The following is a 27,802-nucleotide window of genomic DNA, read 5'->3' as shown; positions in this document are numbered from 1 at the left end:
TTACGTGGGTTTCATTCTTTTATAATAGTGAACCTGCCTCACTTACCATTGTTCCCCTTACATTTTTAATCTATTTTGAATTTTCACCTCCATGTTTTGTAATGATTTTTGCTTCCCCTCTTGTGATACTAATCCTGATGTTTTACTATAATTTTTTCACTCTGCTGTTTTTATCATTCATAATAATTAACATTTTATATACAATGATCAAAAAAGAGATTTTTCTTTTTTAAAATCTAAATGCATTTCTACTTAAATAAAGAAACCAAAGAATAATTGTACAAAAAGTAATGTTTGGCTGAATGCTCCATATTCACAGTTGTTTGTATCAGTTCATACTTTGCTTGGGAAATGCTAGAAGACGGCAGTGTGGCACCTTATAGAGTAGCTGGTTCAGAGAGGTATGGGTTTTCCTAGGTCACAGCCTACTTCATCATATGTGAATAGCATCTGACAAAGTAGGCTGTAGCCTATGAAATCTCATGCTTCTCTGAACAAGTTAGACTATGAGGTGCCACGCTGCCCTGCCTTCTGCCTATCTTGAACTAGCACAGCTGAATGCTTCTCCAAAAGTCTAGACTATAATAGAGCAAAACTCACAGAGTTAGATCCCATTTGTGTCGAACAGACTCTTATACCTATGCAGACTCCAAATTAAAGATAAAGGGACTCTGTTCATTTACAAAGGTCTTTTTACATGAACTGAGGCATTGGGGCCTTAATCCATGTAAACAAAAGAATTTAAAGCTAAAACAAACATTTTTTCACTATGAATACAGGTTTCTTATTTAACATAATCATTATTAAAATCTTTGGCAAACTCAAAACCATGCAATTTTACAGTTAATGATTGTCAGCTCCCTGTGACAAAAAAAAAGGTTACACAAACTGCATGCACTCAGTTGTTATCTGGTGATTTGAATGTTAAACTAATACCCATATTTAGCTGAACTGCAACGTGCTCACTTTAGAACAGCGGTGTCAAATTCACCTGCATCCCCATGCTGGTTTTAGACTGTGGGGCTCCTTGCAGCCCAAATCTGTCCCACAAAGAGTTTCCCAGGCAGGATCAGACCCATGGAAGTTAACCACAGAAGCCATGTCCAGACCCAGCAGTGGTAGCAGGGACAAACGACAGCAGTGGCAAAGCAAGCAGCAGCGTCAGAGTTAATGCAGCTTTTGCTCACCCCCAACCCCTACCGCCACCAAATTTGCTCACTGGGGGTGCATCCCCATGAGTGCACATGTGTGGTTTGTAGTGCCTCAAAGCCATTTGAGGTGCCACAAACCACATGTGGCACACATGCACCCGTGCACCACACCGCTAATTAGCAGCATGGAGGGGTGGGGGACCATAGCTCAGATTGCTGAGGCCAGCACACGTGATGGCTCTGCCTCCCATACCGCACCTGGGTCCCTTTGCTGCATGTCAGAATGTGTGTGCAGGGGCATACCCAGGGACTAACAGCAGCAGCACAAGTATGTACCACTGCTATTTGTCCAATGGGAAATGCATGTCCCTGCACATGTGTGTTCATGGGGACATGCCCTGGAGCTCTATCACTGGAAATTCATGGGCCTGCCAGCCCCTTGCTACTTCACCCCCAAATTCTTATATGTTTGACATCCATGCTTTAGGACATCTACTCTAAGTACAGACTGTCAAAAAGCCTGAGGCTGAATTGATTCAATGTTCACAGATTAGTCTAAACTGCATAGATTGAACTGATAAGCAAGTGAACAGACATTCAGTTTTGATTCTGGAAATGCAGACACATGCAGAAGCCAGGGCACATCCCTGCTCAGCTCAAGTAGACAGCTTGGGCCAAGGCTAGCCCACCCACCCTGCAAGGGGGGATTTGCAGGGAGGTGGGAAGCATCCTGGGATGCTGGGGACTGTGAGCTAACTTGAATCTGGTGGGGATCTGGGATAGAAGTTCAATAAACCAATTTAACCTAAATCAGTTAAATCTAATACTACATCCATCCAGGTTTGTTTTAAACTGGTTTGGGTGATTTTGGAAGCAGTTTATGCGCACTGAACTTCTGTTGTGTTACAGATTTAAACAAGGTTCCGATCACTTATACTCTTAACCTGGTTTATGTGCAATTTCTGTCCCTAGCCCTACATTCGTGCATGTGTATGTATATTGCCGTAGGTGTGCACCAAAATAATTTTGGCATGCCAAATGAATCAGATATAGTAATTTTGCTACATGTGTTGCTCAGAACTAAATAATTAGCATCAGGATGACAATCCCTAGAGTAGATTTTATTCTAGAGCATCTTACTATGTCTGATACTGAAACATCAAAGAAATATTTTTTGAAAAAGTTCTATCTTTTTACGTTCCCTCATTTTCTTTACTTATTTGGCAGAGTATTATCACTATTACTAATACATTCCAAAGTTATATTGCAGTCAATCATGTGATTTGTTTCAAGCAAGTATGTGAGGCATTATGGATGAAAGTAAAACCACCTGATGATGTAACACCAATATGTTACTTATTAACGGATGTAAAAAAAAAAAAACCTAGCTTGAGCTGGATTCACACCAAGAATGAATTTTCTACCGAAGTGAAAGACTCAGCTTTCAGAAGGACACCTTGAAGATCAGCAGTGTACTGAATTGGTTTAAATCTGCAGTTAACTTCATTAAAATGATGAGAAAAAGGCTTTATTGGGATGATTCTGTTTTTCATTCTGAAAGCCAGAGCAGCTTCCGAAAGTCAAGTGATGACCTTCCATTCAGCCCCACAGACAGCAATGGATCAGTGTTTATGAGGTAAATTCCTATTCTGATTCTGATTACATAGTCTGAACCTAATGGATGCTTGGAGAGGAAGTAGCAGCAAAGGCAGGAGGGTATGGTTTTCTGTATATGCCCTAATGAAGAACTTTAATTTGTAAAGGCAGAGGGTACAGAAATGATGGTTATGGTTACATTTCTGCATACACTTGGAATGAGAGCTATCAGTGGAATTTACTCTCATAAAATTGTAGGTCCTTATGCTTGCAATATGTAGAATAACGAGGAAAAATAATAATAATTAAGACATGGCAATCTAAAACTGAGGATCTCAAAGCTCTTTGTATTCAGCAAGCTTCACTAGCAACTCAGGACAGTCAGCATGCTTTATTAGTGAAATTTTAGTGCCATGTGAATTTAAAGTGTCCTAGAACAGGGAAGTAGCTAAAATATTTTGTCACACACTGTGGCCTGTGGGGAATTCTATACTGCTTATTAAATTGTGTTTTAAGAGAAGTTTTACTACAACACCAAACATCACAGTGTGATCTGAGATTTCATAAGAGCTCTCTAACAAAACATTCCCTGGAAAAGGCTAATCTCAGAGCCAAATCCAGCCTTAACAGCCAAAAAAGTTCTCCCATGCAGCACTACCGTATGGCTCCACTGAATTTAGTAACTGTGCCAATGCACCCTCCATGGAATAGCTCTGCTGCCTCTTCTTAGCTTGCAGGAGAATTTTTCACTATGTGTGCCCCATGTATCTGCCCAGTGTGTACACACTGTGATTAATCACTGCAAATTTTTTAACAGGCCCTAAGTGAGTTAAATGTCACAACTGTATAGAGAGAACTTCTGAATTTTTCCTCTTATTTTACTAATCCTCAAAATGCTACAATAGTTGGAGACAACATTCATATGCTGTTTATGTCCCAAGAATAAATTAGTTTGGTAGCTTCAGCCTCCGCTCCTGTGAAATATTCTTCTTCTTTTCTTTAACTGTTATGCTCTCCCAAAGTACCCAGTTGAATGTAGGAGAGATCTTGCCTCCTAGTCTGAGCGCAGGATTGGGAGCCAGAAATCCTAAATTCTAATTACATTTGTCAGTGGCTCCTTCCATTTTCTTGAACAAGTCAGTTAGGGCCTGGTTTTCAAAACACCCAAAGGTGCATTAACATTCATGCTTTATACATACCTCACCTCTGCGCACACACCAGCCTAGAATGGGCATGTACACACAAATAGCCACAGGAGAGGCTCTAGCAGCAATATGCTCTGCCTTTTTTGGGTAGAAATTCCCCTGTGCCATGTCACTCACTAACCACCTCTCTGGCCAAGTAGCATGTGGCTTAAATAGCCCTGGTAGATGTCCAATCCAGTTCAATCCTGTTTAGGAGGAAGCTGATTACCATGAGCCTTCAGTAAAGACCTTCCTCCATCAACAGCAAACACTAAAATAACATGAACTAACTAACCTGCAAAAAAACAGGCAATCTATGAAGAAATATGTATAATTCCTACCCTGGCCTGTCAGCTGGAACAAGCTCCTGAGGACTTGATGGTGTGTTTTTAAGTTAGGATACAGGCACCTAAAAAGATGCATCCTCCAGACAGTTACATAAGAAAAAAGGGCATACAAAATTTAATGCTGGTCCTATTTATTTAGGGAATATTCTCTATATGTGAAGATTCATAGAGAGAAAAAATTACTATATTATGATTGTTCTCAGTCACCTGAATTATTTGTGCCTACAGTCAAAAAGCAATGTTTTTAAACCCAAAAGCTTGCCAACATTTTTTTTCCAACTATTTAAGTTGGTCTAAAAAGATATCAGATTCACCCAAAGAACCTTGTCTGAATGTACACTAAGGCTTTCATATACCTCTGCTTTTCTCTCCCTGTAAGTGGCACTCTCCAGATGAGCATAACTATGCAGGAATCCAGGGGGTTATTAACATTTCAGACAGGGGAGATCATCATTTATCACTACAGCAGCATGTTGCTTCTGACGCAAAACAGACTCGATTTCAATAACAGACTCAGGCTGTGGTGCGATTGCCAAGGCATCAGTTTGTAAGACAGCAAACATAGCACTGTACATGGGTCAGGTGCAGGGGTCTGCATCTCATAACGATGTGGGCCCCTTGTGTCTGCAGTACTTTATCAGGATGTAGCTGTCCAGACTGCAAAGAGAACCACTTACCAGTGTCACAAACCAAAACAACGGTTACAGGGCCATGAACCTTGCAGCTGCCCTTTATCTCTATTATGAGGCTGAATCAAAATTTTGCATTCAAACAGTCACCAAACTTTAGAAGAATCTCCAAACAGTCTCAAACCCTGTGGTTAAGTCAAATCTTTGGAGTGAACTTTAATATATTGAATATATGTGAACAAGATAGTTAAGATCTTTAGAATAAGGTCCTTGCCTGCTTGACCGGCTGTTGAATTCTGGGGGTGTGCTCCCACAAGTGTGCGTGTGTGGTTTGCAGCACTGCAAATTGCATGCGGTGCACATGGACACATGGGGGTGGGAAGAGGTTGACATCAGGAGATTCCAGTGTAAAACAAAAAAAAGCTGATAAAAAAGTGGCGTGGCACACAGGGCAGCAGTGCGTGCCACCAGAAAGGGAGCCTGGCAAGCTACAGCCACACTCTAGTTGCCATCCAGGCTCCAAATGCCCAGATTGCCACCACTACTGCCCCAGGAGGCCCCCAAAACACCAGGTAGGCTGCTGGGACCAGTCCAGGTGCTGGCCCCAATTCCCCTACCCCACCCAGGGCAACTTGTCACATACCAAACACGTGTTCAGGTTCATTCCCAGGGTACAAGTAGCAGCACATATTTGTGCTGCTGCTATCTGTCCCCTGTGAAATGCATGTGCGCACTTGTGGGGATGTGCCCTATAAATGCAATCCTGTCTAATAACAAAATGATAATAGAGGTAAAGAAAAATCAGGGAACATCAGGTACTTTTAAAGGGAAATAAAGCATGAATGTTGGCCAATGACAATTGAAACTAGCTGACACAGAGGGCTCCAGTGTGGGCAGTGGTGTTTTCTAAATGAATGCTCATGGGAATTAATGTCAAAAGGTCCTTGGCTCTAAAACTGCCTATACCACTGATGTGATGTGTGGCCTTGAGTAAATCAATTAAATTCTCTGCTTGGATTCCCCCATCTGTGATATGCCATTAATAATACTTACCCATGTATTATAGGAAGCCTTGTGAGGATTTGTTATTTAATCACTGCAGAGCAGTCTGAATATGAAAAGTGCTGTATAAATGTTAAATATTTTAATTAAAGCATTGTATAGATATTAAGAATTTTTAAAGATCCATATATTTAGAATCCTCTTGCTGAAGTTCTTGTATTTGTTCAGAAGCTGAACATTCATTCAATGCAAAGTTTTCATTTTGCAAATAGTATCCCTCAAAAACCAAACCAAGGCACTGCTATGACTTGAGGATTATCATTCAAACAGCATGAAGCAGTTGCAGGTTGGTAAGAAATGCCCACCATTCAGCTTAAAGGAATGCTATGTATGCAGCTCCACTAGGACCACTTAAAACATTGTTAACTGTTTCAGTGCTAAAGTGATCCAGGAGAAGTATTTATCTAATGTGGCCTGTTACATCTGGACCAAGTTTCTTACAAGTTTCAGTACAAGGAAAAACAGATGTGGAAACAATTCTGTCCCATGTGAAACAATTAGACTATACTGCTCAGTAAAGCAGGGTATTATTCACTTTGACTTAAAAACAACAGAGGTAGTAGCTTGATTCATTTCATTTTCTCTTTACTTTTATTCTGAAATATTCTGTAGATTCTGAGAATCTCATGACCACTGCAACTTAATATCTGGAAAAGTCTGGACACTACTTTTCTGGTAGGAGATTGACTTTATCTTCATAGAAGATGGACTAGCTTTGGTTCTCTGTTTATATACCAAAAAATGCTGCTGGTTTTCAAAGACTTCCACCTTATCCTAAAGTTTCCTTGGGAGAAAGTGGACATGATGTCATGTAAACTGACTAGGAGCGTATATTGGGTTCAGTAAAGTATGCATGTATGCCTTTTTTCTGAGCCTTGTTAAAATATAAACGTATAATTAGCTAGACACATTTTTTGCTAGTAGATGGCTGGGAAGTTTTGTTCCTGTGGACCATACACACTGTTTGTGAGTATCTATAAACAGAGTATGCAGGATCTCTCTAGATTTACTATGATGTAACAATAAGAATATAAAAACTGCCGTACTGGTTCAGACCAAAGGTTCACCTGACTCAATATCCTATCTCAAGTGGGGATAAACAGTGGATACTTTAGAGGAACAATATAAGAAATAGGGCATGTATAAAGTGATCCTTCTCCTCCCAGGGAATAGCAATCATAGGTTTATGGGACATCCTCAGCCTGAAGTTGGGTCCCTGCACCTTGTTTGTAACAACCAAGAATTATGTGTGTTTAGCTCATCGTGCACAGCTGACCCATAAATAACTAGAAGAGATTCCTGTGTGGAATTGGATGTAACTGCCATAGGATTTAGTATTTTTGTCATAACAACAGGATCTAGGCATTTTAACCCTCTCACTATGGTGTCTATTCAATGTCAGAGCAATCTGCGGTTTGGAAGATATGCTATAACTGACCCCTTTTCTTTTTTGTAAGATAGGAACAGACTGTGGAATGCTTCTTTCTGTTGTTGCCAGTTGGATAAGTGCCATCTGGTGCCACTGCAGTAGTGAACTGTGGAATGTCACATTGCTGTATTAATCGGCATATGAGGAAGTCTCTAAGAGCAAACTGGAGAAAAGAAAAAACCCCTGTTCCATTAATTCCACTACATTGCATGTTGCTACCCGCCTTCCTTACTAAATTGTCTTTTCACTCAGAAGTGCACAATGTCTCTCTTGTGGCTCCACATGGAAAGTTATTTGAAGGTCACTGGTATTAAAATGGCACTCAGCCTGATGCTGAGTAGATCAACAATATGTTATAAAACCATTACTGGGAATCACTGGATTGGAAGAGCCTCAAGGGCCAGCTAGTTAAACCCTTAAAGTAAAATACCTGTTTCTGTCTGGTAACAAACTGGGGGCCAACATATGTGAGGCACATGTGATAACCATTACAGTACAGAACAACTGGGAACAAAGCTGAGAGTGCCCCTGTACAAGGAAAGAATTGTGAGATTTGTTTCCAGAAAGCATCACTGATTTACAGGAATATTTTACTGATCCCTCTTGCTGGTTACTACAGTATATATTGCATTCAGTTACTCCAGCACATCCCCACAATAGTGCACTAAGTGTGCTTTACCATATGTGTAAGAAATTTCTGGCTAGCATCCAATCTGACTATTTCATAATCTTGGTGCACATTCCAGTCCCACACAGATCCAAGCAAACTTTGCAAAACAGGATTTGTGAATTTAGGTTAAATTTAAAAGCCACCAGAAACCAATTATGAAGGCTCAACAAACAAAACAATCATTATAGCAAATAGGCCACAAGCAATCCATAGACTAAAATATGTCTCCATAAAGCAATCATCATTTTTTGAATAACAAATACTTTATTAAAGTCTTAATAAGGCTGCAGGTGAAACAGACTAAATTTGGCGGACAAGTTCTTTCCTAAGCACAGTTCACTCCGCTCTAATTCCATGTATCTACACCTCTCTCCAAGACTCTGGCTTACTCTGTGCTGTTTGTGCAAAATTCATGTGTGCTGAGTGACACCCACAAGGAATACATGCAAGCCAGTGAAGGGTGTTCTGAAATAGGTGTATGCCTCATTAGCATGTGGTAGAAGAGAAATAGTATTTCTGTTTCAACATCTTTCAAAATATGTCATGTGTCTTTCACTATCATGACATTAGTATCTGTATAGGTGTGACTACAGCAGATTTACTTAGCACAGCTGTACAGGTCAGGGAAAAAAAGACTTACCATAATGTGACTTTTGTCACATAAATGACCTTGAGTGCCTCTGAAACCTACCACATACAGCTGACGGCTTCATATATTGCTGTAGGTGTGGCCTTGTAAGACCAAAAGTTCTGCCCAGAGCATTATTGAGTGCTTACATTATATCTATGTCTGGCTTTAAGCACCAATGCTATTTACAGATAGCTACTTGAGCAGCTGGTTTTTTTTCCTAAGTAGACATCAGTGCAATTTAGGGCTGTGCAAAATGGCACCGTTCCATTTTGCCTTGAGTTTCAAGGTTTTGATGGAACAGCATTTCATAATGAATTTCATTTAGATTCAAAACAGCTGTTCCGTTTTGCTTCGGCAAAACAGTAAGGCTGTTTTGACTCTGTTTCGATGTTTTGCTAGATCGGCCCAGCTGGACTGATTCCCCGCCCCGGCGCGATCTAACGTGGGGAATGGGGAATCAGCCCTGCTTGACTGACTTCCCATCCCCAGTGCTACAGTCAAAACATTTTGACTAGCCTCATTTTGTTTCGAGGCTGTTCTGACGTCCTTTGTTTCATTTCAATTTTGCTGTTTCAACCTCAAAATGAGCCAAAACAGTGTTGAAACGAAACAGCCAGCAAAATTTCACACAACCCTACAATGCGCGCTATTCAGTCACAAATACCGTTTCTCTTCTTCGGGAATGGTCTGTCTTTGCATTACGCTTGTCCTTTCTAGACATTGTGATTCTATGTTGGCAGCCACAACCAGACCAAAAAGGGGACTAAAGCTATGTCTACACTCACAGCTGCGCTGCGCCATTCAGCAGCTGTGCTGCAGAAAACAAAGTGCACCCTGAGAAGGCTTCAAATATATCCTTCAAATGAAGGACTGATGCCTTCATTTGAAGGCATAGGACTGTCTCCAGTTAGCTGTGTAGGGGTAACAGAAGTAGAAGGCATGATATATTTGCACCTTACAGACCAGTGGTTCTCAACCTTTTTATACCTAAGGCACTCCTTGTTAGACTGGAGGCATCCCTTGGATAATGCCACCTCTTAGTTTTCACTTGTTTTTTGACCCAGGAACATACAAGAGAGACTCTTCTGTTGCAAAGATGTCAGAAAGACCACAGAAGGAAAGAATGTTTTAACACTTTGGATTCCTACTTGAAATCTCTGGGTTTCACATGCAAATCATGTTAGTGCATCTAACTCTGCTAATATTGCATGACAACCCAAAACAACCTTGAAAGACTATCAAGACACCTCAAGGTGCTTCAGCACCCTGTTTGAAAATCACTGTTATCGACTAAGGGGCATATGTGTGTGTGTGTGTGTGTGTATTATATACTCTATGTACTCAAATCCAAGATGAGTTCTGCCTCTTCCCCCCTATTCAACATGGGAGGAAAATCCCCTTGTCTTGGATTCAAGGTCAAGGGGAGGGGACAGGGGGCAGATAGGTAGGGGCCAGAGTCAGAGTCGTAGCAGCTGCCTGCACCCTTGCCCATTGCCTTCCCCCCCCCCGCCCCCCACCACAGTCTCTACACCCTCCCCCTCCACCCAACACTTACTGTCAGGCACGGTTCCAGCTCCATTCTCTCCTGGGCATACAGCATATGGAAGTTGTAGCCCCTGCCTAGCCATGAAGCAGCATCCAAGGTCCAGAGTTGCTGCCACCAATGCATGGCTAGGCAGGGGCCAGAGATTCCATGTGCTCCATGCCTTGGGAGGGAATGGAGTCAGAGCCATGCCTGGCAGTAAGCAATAGGGTAGGGGGTAAAGGGGCATAAGTTATGGATGATAGGTCAGTGTGCAGGTACCATATGGGGGATAGGAGCTGAAGGAGGATAGGCAGCATGGGGAGGTGGCAGGGGGTACAGGTACCATGGTGGGCAGACTACAGGAGAGAGAAATGGTGGGAGGACAAACAAATAGCCTGCCCCCCCACCACTACATACCCCCCTGCCACTGCTCTACCTGACGCAGCAGTGAGGGGGAATGAATTTCAGATGACCCCCCAATAATTAGAGTCTATACTTGGAAAATTATTACAACTGTATAAATTTTCCAGGTACAGAGTCTAATTATAGGAGGGTCATCTTAAATTCAAAGTGTCTTGGATTCAGGTAAATATGGTCTGAAGAAGTGAGATTTGGCTTGTGAAATCTTGTCCTATATACATTTATATCTTCTTTGGTTACTCTATATGGCACGCATCTATCCTGCCTTCTACTTGACTTACTAACACAGCTAACTACATCTCTCTGCTCAACAGAAGCAGCCTAACTCTACTGGGAAGAAGTAGAACTACTCTGTCAGTAGAGTAGAGAACTGGAGATCACAAAGCAGATCAGAATTTAGGAGACACCCATATTCACAAAAGCTGAGCTGATGCAAACACAGTGCCTCTCATAATTGCAACAAAGAATGCAATCAAGCTGGTAGAGTCTTTGTTATCTGTGTGGATACTCTTCTCAGATGTGTTTACAAGTATTTGAATGTTAAGTAATGAGTGGAGTTTCTATTGGCAAGATGTAAGGTGGTTAAAACCCAGATGAGTATCAACTATGAGAATAGTAACAAAGTGAAAGAAAAAGAAATTCATTCCACATTAGAGCAAAAAACTCAAGTTTCCTTAAATAAACGATCAATAAGCATTCTGAAAAAAATGCAATTTAGAAGCATCAAAACTTTTCATTTCAATGATACCAAAATATTGCATTTTCATTCTTATTACAATATGTTTATCATACAAATAACAATTTTAAAAAGTTACATGAACAATTAAACAAAATGAAACTCTCCAAGCAATAGCAAAACAAAACAAGAATCATAGAGCCTTGTTATACATTAATTCTGGGTAGCTCCTGGAGCTCTTAACCCTGGATTGTCCATACATTAACAACTGAAACTGGTTTAAAGCACACTTTAGGTGGCCTAAAGTTATGGCACTCCTGGCCAGGTTTATCTCTGATCCATGTTTCCCAGCTCATATTCCACTGATGTGTGGCCACTTCCACAGATGAACTACCCAAGTTAAAATCATAGAAAATGAGGGTTAGAAGGGACCTCAGGAGGTCACCTAGTCCAACCCCCTGCTCAAAACAGGACCATCCCCAATGATATCATCCCAGCCGAAGCTTTGCCTACCCTGGTCTTAAAAACCTCCAAGGATCAAGATTCCAAAACCTCTGTGGCTAACCTCTTCCAGTAATTTACTACCCTCCTCATGCAAAAGTTTTTTTCCTAATATCTAACTTAAACATGCATTGCTGCAACTTTAGATCATTGCTCCTTGTTCTATCATCTGACACCACTGAAAACAGCCTAGCTCCATCCTCTTTAAAACCACCTTTCAAATAGTTGAAGGCTGCTATTCAATCCCAGTCTCATCTCAGTCTTCTCTTCTTCATAGTAAATTAGCCTGCTTACCTCAGCCTCTTCTCATACATCACATAACCATTTTTGTTGCCCTCCTCTGGACTCTCTCCAATTTGTCCACATCCTTTCTGTAGTGGCGGGCCCAAAACTTGATACAGTACTCCAGATGTGGCCACACCAGTGCCAAATAAAGGGAAATAATCACTTCCCTTGATCTGCTGGCGCACTCCTACTAATGCAGCCCAGTATGCCATTAGCCTTCTTGGCAACAAGGGGACACTGTGGGATCATATTCAGCTTCTTGTCCACTGTAACCCCCAGGTCCTTTTCTATAGAGCTGCTGCTTAGCCAGTTGGTTCCCAACCTGTACCAGTGCATGGGATTGTTCCATCCTAAGTGCAGGACTTCGCACTTGTCCTTATTGAACCTCATGAGATTTCTTTGGTCCAATCCTCCAATTTGTTGAGGTCTCACTGAATCCTAGCACTACCCTGCAGTGTATCTACTACTCCCCCCAGCTTTGTGTCATCTGCAAACTTGCTGAGGGTACACTCTATCCCATCTTCCATGTCATTGATCTGGAAGTTACAGTCTTCCAGCATCCCAGGATGCAGTGTCCCCTCCCCCACCCTCCTGTTCTGTATAGACAAACTTCTCACCCCTTGAACTATACTGCCCAGGGGATGGTTCTGGCACCAAGCCAACTCCTCCTCCCACCCCCAGGGGTACAGCCCCATGCAAACAGCCAGCAGAGCACAAGCCAGATAGTCAAGTCACAGAGCACATACAGGTCCAGGAGTGGGGTCTAGAAGAGGTTGAGGGGAATAAGATAAGGTACTGGACTGGATCATCGTGAGCTGGGGCTTCCTTCCTGGGGCAGAGGCAGGAGCTCCCACAAAGTGCCTTCCCTCACCACTCCTAACTCCCAGCCACCTCAGGAAGCACAACCAGCATGCCACACACCCCAATCCCAAATTCCAGTTTATTAAAACATAAGACCTTCTTTAATTTACTTCCTTTATTTCTTTTTTAATTCTTTTTTCGTTACTTCTTTTTATTTTATCCTTCAGTGGCTGACTTCCTTCATTTTACCCTTTCTTGCACTCCCATTTCCTTTCCACTTCCCATTTCATTACCCACCCCCATTCCATTAACTCTCCACTTCTTAGCTTCATGTACCCACTCCCCAGCCCATCTCTCACACACCCCCACCTAGAGCAGGGATAGAAGTCTGTCCTGGCCCACCAGTCCTGTAGTGGCAAGTCACAACTGTAGCTCCAAGTCAGGACCCTGCTCGCCAGCCCTCTAGTGGCAAATCACAGCTGTGCTGGTGTGGGACAATCAGAAAAGGTTTTTAGCCTTAAGGTGTGACTGCTCCAAACAGATCAACATTTGAGCAGCTCAAAGCGCAATGTGTAGCAAGGCTAACAGGAAAGTAGAGCTGGTTAGGGACCTCAGGAGACCATCTAGACCAACCCCTGATCAAGGTAGGATCATCCCTGTCTAAACTTGTAATCCATCCTAGACAAGATTTTGCCTAATCCAGGACTGTCCATCTTGAGGCCCATGGGCCCTGCTGTTTCCTCCCTCATATTTTCTTCTGCTGCTGGGATGTCTGGGTCCCCCTCCTTTCTCTAGTTCCTTTTTCCTATGGTTGGTGTAGCCCCCGGTGTAGTCCCTGTGGTTGGTGTAGCCCATGCACTGGGGAGACCCAGGGAGTCTGTTCAACCCACACAGTGTGTGTGGGAAGAGTGGGGATTCATGGCCTGTGGTCTCGGGAGCCCACAGTCCTTGCAGCTTACACCTCACATGGCATGTGGCCCCTAGCCACCCAGTAGTTGGACAGCCCTGGCTAATCTATTCTTAAAAGCTTTGGGAAAAACAAAACAATTTGTTTTCATAGTTTCATAGTAGTTTGGGGTCAGAAGGGACCTGAACAGATCATCTAGTCTGACCCCCCGCCACTGGCAGGAGCACACGCTGGGATCACATGACCCCAGACAGGTGTTCGTCCAACTTCTTTTTGAATTTACCCAAGGTAGGAGCGAGGATCACTTCCCTAGGAAGTTGGTTCTAGATCCAAGCCACCCTAACCGTGAAACAGTGCCTCCTAATCTCTAACCTGAACCTATTCTCCAGCAGCTTCTGGCCATTGTTCCTCATCACCCCAGGTGCTGCTGGGGGGAATAGGGCCCTTCCTATTTGCTGCTGATCTCCCCTAATGAATTTGCTGATCTCCCCTAATGAGTTTTTGACTGTTTCCCATTAAAACTGTCATGAGATTTGACACCTTCATGCAAAATATTTAGATTATGACAATGCTTTTGAATGTTATCATCTACCCCAGGGTGATAACATTCAGTAACATCATTTTACTTGCCACCTAGTACATGTCTCTTTTTAAATCAGATTTATTTTTAGTTTAAAGAATCAATCAGTGCAAAGCTAATATTAGTGATGTAAAATTAAAACATAATAAATGAAGTAATGTTTACAACACCATCTACATAGTAGGTCTACTTTCCATTAAGTATAGAGAAGGCTGTGAAAGAATGAAGGCACATTTTAAGTACTAATGCCTATTTCTAATATGGCAAAGTCTATGTCCAACAGCTTCAGGGTCACATTCTATAGCTGTTTGATCCTCCTTCAACCCCACCTCCTTGTTAGACTCTGGCTCTGTCTTACTAATTTAATGGATTAGTTTTAAGAAAGTGTTAAACCTAGTTTAGACAAGGTTTTTTGGGTAAATGTGATATATTTTATTAGACCAACTAAATCATTGGAAAAATTGTTCTTTGCAAACTTCCAGGTACAAACACCCTTCTTCAGGCAGAGGGAGATTTAGTTTCTCTTGTTTCTCTCTGTTACTTTTTTATTCTCATCCTTCCTATATTCCACTCTGGCTGGTCATCCTCTCCTGGGCTGTATCCAATTTAGGTCCTGATTATGTAACTGGTCTAATGAATCCAGTTTCGGGATCAATGACTTTGACTGTCTGCATGTTCCTGTGCCAGGAACATGTCTATTTGTGTAGCATCATGCCACTGTAGATTCAAGATAATAATCAGCAGATACATTTGATATTACCATGATATCAATTTTCTCCTGCCCAAGTCTACTTTTAAAGAACTGTATAATTACAGCCCAGTATACCAGGGTGTGGCTTTTCAATGTACAATGGATTTCTGTTGCTCACAGCAGTTGAGCTCCTTCTACTTCATGGCATCGATTATATATGAGCAATTATGACTGCATAATATAGGAGGATTAGTGGAAATTATATAAGACTTCCCATAGAATACCAAAATAAAAATATGAGTTTTGACAGCTGTACTCAGAGCTGCATATTCAATAGCCTAACAAAAAGGGCATCCTATTCAAAATTTTGGCTCATACCAACAATTTTGTTTATCTTGGGACCAAGGACCACCTCTTACTGTGAATACCATACCTGTCTGTGTAGTATACTGACTATAACCAACATTGTCAAGCAAAACTTGGTCAGGGCATTCCCAGAAAAGTATGAGTTACGTGATGATATTCACAAAATGAAGGTTTGTATATTGAAACTTTGCCCTGAGACCAAGCATTGTGGGTAAGATGCTGTGGCATAGAGCAAAAGTTCCTGCATATATCAGTGAGCCAGGGTTAGGCATGTATTTCCAATCTCCACTGGCATATGTACCAATTTACCTGAATGGAAGTTTCTTCTCTAGCTTATGCCTAATTATTTAGCCCAGAGATTTGTGTCCGTTGGGAAATTATTGTTGTGCGGGCCGGGGGCGAGCGGGGCCCGTCTTTGTGCATGCAGGCTGTGGCCAGCAGTCCGGGCACGCAAGGCCGGAGGAGACCGTGCGGCGGCAAGGCACGCACGGGCTAGAATTAGTTACAGAGGCGTAATGGTTGATTTAAAGATTATTTACTTACACCCAAGATGGTTGCGGTGTAGGCTGGACAGTTTCCAGGTGCAGCTCCGCTTAAATCCTCGTTGGAGGACTACGACAAATTCGGTTCTTTGGCCCCGGAGTTGTTAAGGCTCCGCGGGTTCGGCAATTTCTTTCCCACGGAGTTGTCGAAGCTCCGTGGGCTCTGTCCGGTTCTCAGGCCCCGGAGTTGTTAAGGCTCCGTGGGTTCGAAAATTGAGTATATAGGAAAGGGATACGTCTAGGATTGCGCTCGGCAACGGGGAGAGGCCAGAGGCTGTTTAGACCTCTGTTGCCTGCTTAAGAAATGCGTTGGGTCCGTGAGGATCCACAGCGCTTAGAGATCTTCACGCTCTTAAAGTGATTTCTCTCCAAGTGATTTCTCTCCAACTTGGGCGGAAGCCACCTAAGCTCTTTATACGGCTAGCAAGCCAATCGCTAGCCTTTAAGTGTGCATATATTAGAGTTGGCCAATAATGTGGCACGAACTCTCATACAAATGGCGGGAACTCCTTTGCACCATGCATCTCTGAGATGCAAAAGAAATGCACCATGCAAAGAAAGCTTCAAATTGGCGGGAAATTCCCCGTTGCACCGGAGTTCTCTTCCGCAGCAGAGAACTCCACCGTGCAAGGAAGCTGCAATTTATCAGGAACATAATTTAGCGTTGCCAAAGCACACACAAACAAAAACTCACAACTTTGGGTTGTGACAATTGTTTCCAAGGGAGTCACTTTAAATTATTTAGATGTGGACTCTAGAGTAGATTTCAAGCTGCACTTTCTAACCTCTAAGTAAAACTGAGAACATTTTTTAAATATAGAAGTATTGCAATTAGAACTCTTTTTGTTAAACCATTTCCAAACCAACCCTTCTACACATCTACAAATCATTTCATTAACTATTATACTGAAAATACTATATGCACTTTCATTTGGCTGGCTTGGGTTTAGGTTAAGAAGTCTAGGATGCATGATCCCCAGTATCATAATACTTGACTGGCTACTGATCCTTATGCACCCCTGTGAAGTAAGGAAATACCTTTATCCTCATTTTAAAGACAAGGAACTGAACAGAAGCACTAAGACTAAGGGTCAGTTTTTTTTTTTAAATATTTAGGAATTTAGAGTCAATTGCCAAAGGTCATATAGGAAGCCTTTGGTAGAGCAAGGAGTTAAACCCCAGGTCTCCAAAATTCTGCTCTAAACACTACACCATTTCTCCTCTAGCAAGAAAAGATGTGAACTCTCTACAAGGAGGAGTACATCCCTCATGCTAAATTTCCATTTTAAATCATCTTAGTTCTATCTCTATTAGAGTCTCTTACCTCTTACAAAATTACAGACATCTATATCACCCTGGCAACTCTCAGAAGACTGAAGATCATAATCAGAGACAAGATATTCAGTTGGTATAAGTCAGCATAGTTCCACTGAAATGAATGGAGCTATGCTAGTCTGTAGCAACTAGGAGCCCAGCCTTAGATTTTTATCCAGTCTTTAGAACTTCCAAAATTGAGATTGATGTTTCACTACTATTCTGGTGCTTTCTGCTTCCACCTGGCCCCAATATACTGAGAATAGCCTTTTTCTTGGTATGTTATCATTTCTATTTCTGATTCTAATGCTGCATGAAGACATTTAAAATAATTCCAGGGAAAAATTAAATTAACCAAATCCACCACTGTTGAACCTACATGCCCACAATTAAGATCCTAAAGCCATATTTGGGCTCATGTATAAAAGTACCTGATTTTTAAAAATGTTGAGAACCTACATACCTATAAGCAACTAAAAGCACCACTTTTAGCACAGCCAAACAACTGGGCTGTAACCAGGGCTTGCAGATATTACTGTAATTTAGTGTGTCCCAAATTTTTCCTCAGTATGACCCCATATAAGGCCCCACATCCTCAGTATGGCCCCTCACTTCCAACCCACAGCTCTGCACCCCCCCAAGTGCCCCAGACCCAGGACCCACAGCACCTTGCCCCCCCCCCCCAAAAGCAGTGCCCACACCCTGGCTGCCACCCATGGGAAGCAGCAGCTAATGCGGCCCAAGAGAAGCGTGGAGCCAAGCTCCCCCCATCCCCTCCCCCCTGGGACATGACTGCCCGCTGCAAGCTCAGGGCTCCCTGCCCTTCTGCCCTCCCCCCAGGGGCTCAGTGGCCCAGCAGGTGGGACCCGGCATGGGAGGGAGCACCGTGCCGCCGTGGCTGCCCGGGTGAGGCAACTCCTGCCTGCCTAGCAGCAGTGGGGGGCACAACTCCATGCCACTGCTGCCGCCGCTCTTCACCTTGTGGCCATGGAGGGGCAGCACTCCCTCCTGTGCCAGGTCCCACTCAGTGGGCTGGGGAGGCAGCTCCTGCCCAGAGCTGGTCTGGCCCTGCTGCAGCCCCATGCCCCACTGTAAGTGCAGAAATCTCAGGAGGACCACATGCCTCCCCCCACTGTGTCACCTTGCCCCCTCCCTGCTGTGCATAGGAGACTGGTAGGGAGTGCACGGGATGACCCCCCTGACAGCCAACACTGATGCTGTCAGTAGGGCTAGTGCTCACCTGACAGGATCAGCGGCTTCTGCAGGTGCCCCCCAGGTTCAGGAGGCACCAGTCACGCATGCTGCTGTGTTGCTTATGCACCCCACCCCGCAAAGCATCACCTGTGCCCCCTCCCTCCCAGCCTCCGTAAATTTACCAGGAGGGAGCTACAGGAGCTGCTCTCCACCGCTGTTTGGCTACATGTACATGTATGCACGCATGTGCACGTGGCACCCCCTGCTTCCAATCACCGTCTCCCACTCCCCCTAGCCCCAGCAGTTCTTTGCAGGCTGGAAGTCTGCCAGCCCGCAAAGTGAAACCCGTATTTTCCTACATTTTTCACCTTGAAAGGGAGCAATCCATGATTTTCTCTTTTAATGGAGAAAATCCAGGTTTTCTCTGTTAAAAGAGAAAATTCACATTTTTTCTGCAGCGAATGGAAAACCCAGATCCCCGTTTATCACAACCCTATCCGCTGAAGTTGTGACCCCATTTAGGGTTGCAACCCAGTTTGGGAAATGCTGCTGTAATTATTACTGCTCCCATTGTATTCTTCCAGCCTTAGAGACAACACTGTTTTTCCCTCCAGCATAGATACCATCCAGACTCCCATTCCTTTCACCACAAATAAACCAGTACAAATTCCACCTCAATCTGAATAATTTTTACCCCTAGCTGCAGGTTCAATTTTATTCCTTCCCTATATTTGTATTTATTTTCAACAGCTACAGAACATAAACCTATTATTTCCCTAAAAATATAATCTAAATAAAAATAGCTCTCTTCTTTATGCCCAAACAAGGAATCTACCCTTTTAATTTTCTAGGGCTTCAGATAATCAGACCCACGTGCTCTGGAGAATTAACCTGTCAAACAGCACTGCATCTTCCTATAATTTCCTTTTACCCAACCAGTTCCAGGAGGTTTGAGCTCTCTTAACAGGTTGCTATTATATAGGAATTATTTTCTTTTACTAGATTCATAAATATTTAACAGTAAAATTTACCTTTTCTAAGTGATGTATTAAGTAATGAGTGAAGCTTCCCAACACACCTGGAAGGCTGGTGAGCTTTATTATGCACATTTTACTGGCAGGGGAAAAATGAGGCACTAACTTAAATTAGGTGACTTGTTCCATACCATTTAGCCAGTGATGCTTTAGCATGCTGCCTTTAATCTGCAGCTCACCAGAGCTGCCTAGTTAAAATAAAAAGAACACATCAGCTGAGCATGGAAAAGCATCAGATCACAGCATTTCTCTACATAGTGTGCAACTCCTACAAATATAGGGAAAAATCAATACAATACAATACAATCATTGATAGACATATAGTGTCCAGAAAGTCAGTACCCAGCCCTGCACAGATTAACATAATTAATTTTAAATGTTTGCAGAATATGGGAGATTTTTAATAGGCACATAGTGGCCCATGTAATCCAAAATTCCATCCTTGAGAAGTGATGATAGCAGATATTCCAGATGAACCAATAAGAAACCCTGCAGCGAGTTTAACCATTTATTTGGTTTAATCTGTCATGAGACAAAATTTATCTGAGGCTTCCGCTAGTGCCACATGAAGAAGAAAATCTGGGATAAATATTGGTATCCCAATCCTACACTGATATCTACTGCCACCATGCTCTTGTATAGAATCAGAAATCCCATTCCAGCCTGGCTGGTGATCTTAATGTATGCCTTGAACCATGGTATGTTATACCATGTTACCAGGATGTTATACCAGTACATTTTAAGTATCATGAAAATGGGTGAAGAGGATATTTTAAAATCCCTTTAAATGTTTGTACCTTACATCTATCTTCTTATATAAACCTACATTGATGTCTTTCTATTAAAAATATAAACATCTAGAGAGACAGAGACACAAAAATCCAACTTTTAATTGTATGATATTTTTCATGTAGAAATTAAGTTATTTTTCTACCTGGGACTCTAGTCTGCAGATGGAGTAAAATCAGTCATTGGGCATATATATTTCCATAGATAGATAGATAGATAGATAGATAGATAGATAAAGCTCTCTCTCTATATATATATCTATAGAAATCTAGATATCTAGATATAGCTCTCCCTCTCTCTATAGATAGCTAGATAGATAGAAAGATAGATAGATAGATATAAAAATCATACAGTTGGATTTTTGTGTCTCTATCTCTCTAGATGCTTATTTTTTTATAGAAAGACATCAATGTAGGTTTATACAAAAAGATAGAAGCTAGGTGCAAAAATATATATATATTTGATAGGTATCCAGGTTGAAGCCATATTGGTCTAGAGGAAAAGACAATCAGGACTCGTAGTAGAGACAATATCTTTTATTAGACCAACAAGATTTTTGCAACAAAAAAAAAAGTCTTTAATTAAATTAATTAAATCAATTGAAGATTTTTTTTTGCAAAATCTTATTCGTCTAATAAAAGAGAGAATCTCTACTATGAGTCCTGATTGCCTTTTATATATTTGATACTCATTTCTATTTCATGTCTAGCATACAGGAGACTCTGTGTCAAATACTGACATTTTATATTTCTGTCAGCCTGAAAATTCACCAGTGTCCTGCTGAGTGCATGTGGGGATTCTGACATTTGATCCTAGTGTCTATTTGTTCCATAGCATTAGATTTTTCCTGCGGCTGCCATGCCACCCTGGGGTAGTGCTAGTGTAAAAGGAAAATAGATTCATCTGAAGCCGTCATAGATGAAAATATTGAGCTTTAATGAATTATCCTGGTAGAGAGTCTGCCTGGCAGAGTTTTTACAGATAGTGCCTACTTTAACAGTCATAGATAAATCTTTGGACATAAACCTGCAAAGTGCCCAGTGTGTCCAACAAGGTATTAAGTGACTACAATTTCTATTTTCTATTTTACAGTAAGAAGTGTAGGCAAATCCAATTAGTTTTAAATAGCCTGACCATAAATCCTTTCCCTCTCAATTTTCACTCTTTTTAGAGCTTGATCTTGTTTTATTGACTACAGTGGAAGCAGGGGCAAGTTCCTAGATCTTGCAGTGTTACCATTGGACTAGTTCTCTAGACAACATGAAGTTTTCCAGGCTAGAAAAGATCAGTTTCTAAAGTACAAAATAAGCAAGAAAGAGTGAGGGGGACCCCACATTACCTTTCAGACCCTCTTTAGTGTGTTGAAAAAAAGGAATGTCTTTGTCTGAGGCTAACTTGAGTGAGTTTAAAGGGCTGCAACATCACTCTTACACAACCAAAAGAAAGGAACAAAGGAGAGCACAAAGCCCCTTTTTTAGCTTTAAAAAAGGGCCTCTTTTTGTAAATGTGGTAGGGTTAGTGTCCTTGTAGCCATGATGGTGACCTGAGGAAGGGCACTTGATGCCAGAAACCTTGTCCAACAGCCCTTCCAACTACCCTCCTAAGCAATTAAAAATATTTTGTAAATGAGAAAATTCTTTCCAATTCCACAGCTAGTTTTTCCTCCCCTTGCCACTTCCCTCGCACTCCTATATTATTGTTTTATGCACCACAGCCGATAGGATGGGTGGCAGCACGTTTGACTCCGAGATCCTTCCACCTCTGTAGAAATGATCTTTCCATTGTCATGACGTATTACTGCTGACTTTTAAAACCAGTCTAAGCTTTTCACGGCCCCCTTAGCACCAAAGATCAAAACACCTTTCCCTCTCACCAGCCTACCAGTGGGTCCAACCTCATGACTACATCCCTGGGACTTTTTTTTTTTTTTTTGAGAAATGAACACAGTAATAATCCACATTATCACGGTTACTATAGTAATATTAATAAAAAGTGCTGCACCATGAATATCTTAACATTGATGTTAACGATCATCACCTACTCTTTGGAGACACGAGGAGTTAACAGGCCAGCCACTTGGCTCCCTTCTCACCTTCGTCATCCCCATATTAAACATTAAGTAGAACTTTTGTGTAAGTAACCAGGAGGCAGCGCCTTGATGAGGCAAGATCCTGCTTGAATAATTGAAGCGGTGTAACAGGCCAGCCCCAGCCCTGGTGTGGTGTAAAGGAGAGGCCATGCTGGTCTTTTCTTCTTTCCCCCACTGTCCCCATGGCCTTACATGAAATGCAGAGCTCGGCTCTCACGGCACCTTCATTCCAGTGAAGGCTCAAAGTGCCCAGGCCCAGTGAATTGCTGCTAAGGTGTTTTCAGCTGCTTGGTAAATTCGTTTCCTCTTCCCAGAAAGACTTGTTAAACAGGTTCCTTTTTTTTTTTTTTTTTTCTTTTTTTTTCTCCCCCCCCCCTTCTCAAATGAACTGTGGGTTGGGAGGAAGGATGTTTCTTTCCTCCTTCCTTTTCCCCTCCCTCCCTTTCGCCTGATCGCGGAGCCCAGCTCCCAGCGCCGGTGGCAAGAGCGGGCGGCAGAGCGCGGGTGCGCGCGGGGCGGGCGAGGCCGGGCCGGAGGAGGAGGAGGCGGCGCGCGGCGGCAGGCCGCTGGCTGCGGATGGTGCTCATGACCCACCAACCCTGCGATGTGGAAGACCTAAGGGCTGCCGGCAGGAAAGAAAACAAGGGAGTCCTGTGAGTACCCCGCGGAGTCTTCTCCATGCCTGTTGCATGCGGGTTGGGGGGTTGATTCAGGCAGGATGTGAAAGAGAAGCTCCTATGAGAGCCCTTCAGGGCGGCTTTGCACTCCGACCTCCATTGCTTTAAGCCCTTCAGGCTTCCCCCCACGCTGAAATCCCCTCGTACAGCTTGTACCCCCACCCCTTCTCCCAGAAAAGTGACTAGGATGCGGTTTGAGACTTAATGGTGTGAGCCTGAGACCATTCAAACTGCATGTACTACTGCAACTGGACTGCACTGAACTTGTGGGTTTTGCATCAGGAAAAGTACCATCCCCTCTTACAGCTTGTATATCTCCCCCCCACACACACACCCTTGAAAAGTTACTAGGATGCAGTTTGGGGAACATAATGATATGAGCCTGAGATCATTCAAACTGCATGTTCGTACAATTCGTACAGTTCAGACTCAGACTGGACTGGACTGGACTGGACAGAAGTTGTGGGATTTGCATCAGGAAAAGTTACTAGGAAGCAGTTTGGGAACTATAATGATGTGAGCCTGAGACCATTCAAACTGCATGTACAACGTTCAGACTCAGACTGGACTGGACTGAACTTGTGGAGTTTGCATCAGGAAATGTACTGTCCCCTCTTATAGCTTGTATTTTCCTCTCCCCCTTGAAAAGTTACTAGGATGCAGTTTGAGCATTATAATGGTGTGAGCCTAAGATGATTCAAACTGCATGTATGACACTCAGATGGGACTGGACTGAACTTGTGGGTTTTGCATTAGGAAAAGTACTGTCCCCTCTTACAGCTTGTATTTTCCCCTCCCCCTTGAAAAGTTACTAGGATGCAGTTTGGGGATATGTAATGATATGAGCCTGAGATCATTCAAACTGCATGTACGAAGTTCAGACTCAAACTGGACTGTACAGAAGTTGTGGGGTTTGCATCAGGAAAAGTTACTAGGATGCGGTTTGGGAATTATAATGATGTGAGCCTGAGATGATTCAAACTGCATGTACAAAGTTCAGACTCAGATTAGACTGTACAGAACTTGTCTTGTGGGTTTTGCATCAACAAAAATACTGCTGTTGCTTACAAGAGCTTAGGAAGCCAGTTGGGGAACATAAAGCTAGAGTGAGAGATGTACATGTGTCACTAGAATTCTCTCTGTCCAATTTTTTCTTTTCTTAACATCTAGGCTTATAGGTAGTGGGACACTTCAATAAAAAGCTATACTGTAGGAAGTCAACCTTACTAAACTACTAGTGGTGTTTTATCTCTGATGACTTGGATTCCCCACCTTAACAACTTGCTAGGATGCAATCTGGGGATTGTAATGATAAGCGCCTGAGAACATTAGAACTGCATGTCTGAAGTTCAGACACAGATTGGACCGTACAGAACTTGTCTTGTGGATTTTGCATCAGCAAAAGTACTGCTGTTTCTTACAAGAGCTTAGGATGCTGGTTGGGGAACATAAAGCTAGAGTGAGAGATATATACGTATGTCACTAGAGTTCTCTCTGAATGTTTTCCTTTCCTTCTTAACATCTAGGCTTATAGATAGTAGGACACTTCAACAAAAAGCTATGTTGTAGAAAGTCAACATTGCTAAAGTACCAGTGGCGTGTTTATCTCTGACAGGTTTCTTCTTCCTTAAAATTTTTATGCTAGTTTAATTCCATCAAATTCAACTCCTTCTGAACACACAAGTAAATTTTTTATATAAAGAACTTTATATATACTTTATATAAAGTAACTCTTGACTTTTGGAGAAATGGCAGAATTATCTTAGTATGTGGTCAATGCTACAACTGCCCTGTTAGCTGCAAGGCCTAACATTTAATTTGTTTGTTTTGCTTTAAATACTTTATTTTCTTTATTTCTGGCATGTCTACTCACCTGAAGGCTTCTCTCTAGATGCTTCATTTTATACTGGTGACAAGAATTTCTTAGGGTAATATATTTTCTTGGACCAGCTATGTAGTAGGATAAAATCAGAAAAGCTTTGAAATGCAAGACGTTCTTTCTCAAGTCTGAACACAATGAGCCACAATGACCTTCTTTTAGAAAAAGAGTGAAACTTTTTTTAAAAAAATAAAGTGGGGGGGGGGCATTTATACATGAGATCAGAAGAATTTTGTTCATCTTCAAAGGATCAATGGTTCTTTCAAATTAGGCCTCCACAAGTCTTATTTCCAGAAGTGTGTTTCACTGTTGGAAGGATAAGGGAACTGTGTTAAATGTCTGTGGTGGGGGGAAGGAGGGGGATAGAAGACAAGAGAGACATAATATAACATTGTCAAAAACTTCAAAACATGCAGTCAAATATGACTTAACCTTCAATGAGACTATTTAAGTACTTAATGGGAATTGTGTTCCAAAGTTCACATTGAAAATGGACTTGAAGGAAAACTTTTATTTTAAATTAGTTTATGAGCAAAGTGACTCCCTAAAGTTCAGGTAAAAGTTCAGTTTTTCTTTTCTTGGCATTAAAGGCTTCCTCCTTGATACTTCATGTTTTCATGAAGAAGACTACTGTTTTGGATGCTGTCTATACATTTCTCTTTCCATCCCACTGTGATAATTTTAATATAAACAGACTATATCCAAAATACCTTTGTATCTGTCTCTGTATCTAGTTTTGTGAAGCAGTCTTTGAGCCTTCAAGCTGAAAGACGCTAAGAAATGTGGTGCAAAACATTTGGAATCTGGTCCTTAAGAAAAATGTGAATTGTGGTACACTTGTACAACTCAAAGTACTGGAGAGGAGAGGGTTGCCCAAAGCAAATGCCACAAGGCAAAGAGAGCTGAAACTCCTATTCAGGAGGATAAGAGTTCAGCATTTTGCTTTACCTCTGGATCTGTCAAGTATAACCAGGAACAGTCATTTTCGAAGGTGGAGGTGGTCAAAACTCGTCCAGTCTTTTTTAAATCAATCGTGTCTGGAAAGACTAAAACACTTCTTTGGTGCTCGTGTCTAGCCTTCTGAGCAAACTAGTCAGTCTGTCCAGTTTTCAGCCAGACTGAGCTGCCTTGTGCTGCATCAAGAGACAGGTCCCTAGAGAGGTGAGCCAAGCAGTACTGCTGAAACTGCTCATTTACTCAGGTGAACAACACAGTAGAAAAACGTTCATAGAACAAAAGAGCTGCCTGCCTTACTGCTGAACTCACCAGGGAGCAGGTCGTTCAGGATGTAGCTGTCATGTTGTATTGCCCGAGTTCCCAGGAAGCAAGCAACAGGGGAAATTAAGCAACCCCTGCCCCCCACCTCCAAAACAGCCTGTGTTTTTGGTTTTATGGGACTCTTGTCAAAATGTTGACTTGGTTCCAATCTGGAAAGTGATTGTGTTTTGGAAGAGAGAAACTCCATTTTCTAGCCAGCTCTTGTTATAATCCCATAAATGGCTTCCAGGAAGATAGAGAACATAAGGCAGCTTTGTGATTTTTCTTGAAAAGACCTTTCTGTAGCGATGCCTATGTTTTCAACCCTTGTATCCCTGATTGAAGAAGATGCATTTCCAGATTACTCACTACAGTGAAATAATTTCCTTAGGGAGCTCCAGGAATGCAAGGAGTTCATTCAATTTTTATCCTATATGGTGCCAAAAACAGGTATTTCCCATATAAATGAGAGCTAGTCCCTGACTGACTCCTGAATTCATTGGCATCTTAAAATGTATGGCCTCAGTCTAGTGAGTAACTCCTATGTTAATGGATCCCTACAGAAGTCAGTGAAGGTTTTTAGGATGAAGGGTTTTGCCTGAATGCCTCTGAATACTACTGATTAAAGAAACTGCCCCTTGTGTTTTAATGCTATCATCTCATAAGAAAAATGAGGATGCATGATAAAAAAGATGGATCCACTCACACTGCATAGTACACATCTAAGTATTGAGAGATTAAATGAAAGATACCAGGGAAATATTATTCTAGCTGTGGTCTGTTTTGCCTGTTTAAAAAAAAATGCACATGTACAGTTCAAGTGTGTGGTATTTGGAGGTGCTGAGATTTTTTTTAAAGGAAGCTTTGAAGGTTTAAATGAGAGCAACAAAGAGTACAGCCCATTGTTTGATTTCTGGGAATTACTTTGAAGTTAGACAATGCAAAAAAACTTTAAACAAGAATCAGTGTTGCATTAATTGTAGAAGTGTGAGTCTCAAAAGTAAGGACCATAAACAAAAGCTGCCATCAAAGAGTTTCATGTCTCCTGAAATGCCATAACATTGCCTTTTATTTGTTTCTACAAAATGATCCTCATGTCGCTTGATCATTCTTCTTAAAACACAACCAGATTGAATTCAACAGAGCTAGGAAAATACCCAGAAAGCTGTTCCTCTTCTACTATATACATAATTGGAGTATTAGTGAATCTCCTGGGGAATAGCCCCTATTACAGTGCTATCTGAACACTTCTTCTCAACCCTCCTGTGAGGTGGGCAAGTTTTTATTATCTACATTATACATAGGGGGAAATTGAAACACGGAATATTGTCCAGCTTTTTTTTCCTCCAATCGACGTAGGACCCATGTGAAAAAGGAAGTGTGAACCCTCCTCTAACCACTTGGATATACTTTTATTATATCTTTCTACTTAGCTAAAAGCATCTTAATACAAACTTGCATAGGACTTGAGGAAAATAAGTTACAACAGTAAAAAAGGAGTAACTACGCTACTGTAGCTAATGAAGGATTCCAAGTAATATGTTGGTTTCTTTACAGTTAAAGTTATACAGTTACA

General features: G+C 42.0%; 1 protein-coding gene across 3 annotated transcripts in view; it reads left to right on the top strand.

Moving 5' to 3' along the window:
* The first annotated feature begins 2,565 nt into the window (after nt 1–2,565).
* Nucleotides 2,566–27,802, top strand: part of GRAMD2B (GRAM domain containing 2B) — a 72,658-nt gene continuing 47,421 nt past the window's right edge. Inside the window, exon 1 of one of the 3 annotated variants that reach the window (XM_014608704.3) lies at nt 2,566–2,787. In XM_014608704.3, the coding sequence (XP_014464190.1) occupies nt 2,663–2,787 (125 nt within the window). In that variant the 5' untranslated portion in view covers nt 2,566–2,662. Of the gene's footprint in view, nt 2,788–22,839; nt 23,067–27,802 lie in introns of those variants that run through there. The other 2 variants (XM_014608703.3, XM_014608706.3) reach the window with 2 other exon arrangements.

This window comes from Alligator mississippiensis, chromosome 3 (genome assembly GCF_030867095.1).
Source record: "Alligator mississippiensis isolate rAllMis1 chromosome 3, rAllMis1, whole genome shotgun sequence".
Lineage (NCBI taxonomy): Eukaryota > Metazoa > Chordata > Crocodylia > Alligatoridae > Alligator > Alligator mississippiensis.
Note: the sequence above shows the minus strand (reverse complement) of the source record. Positions and strands in the feature narration are given on the sequence as shown.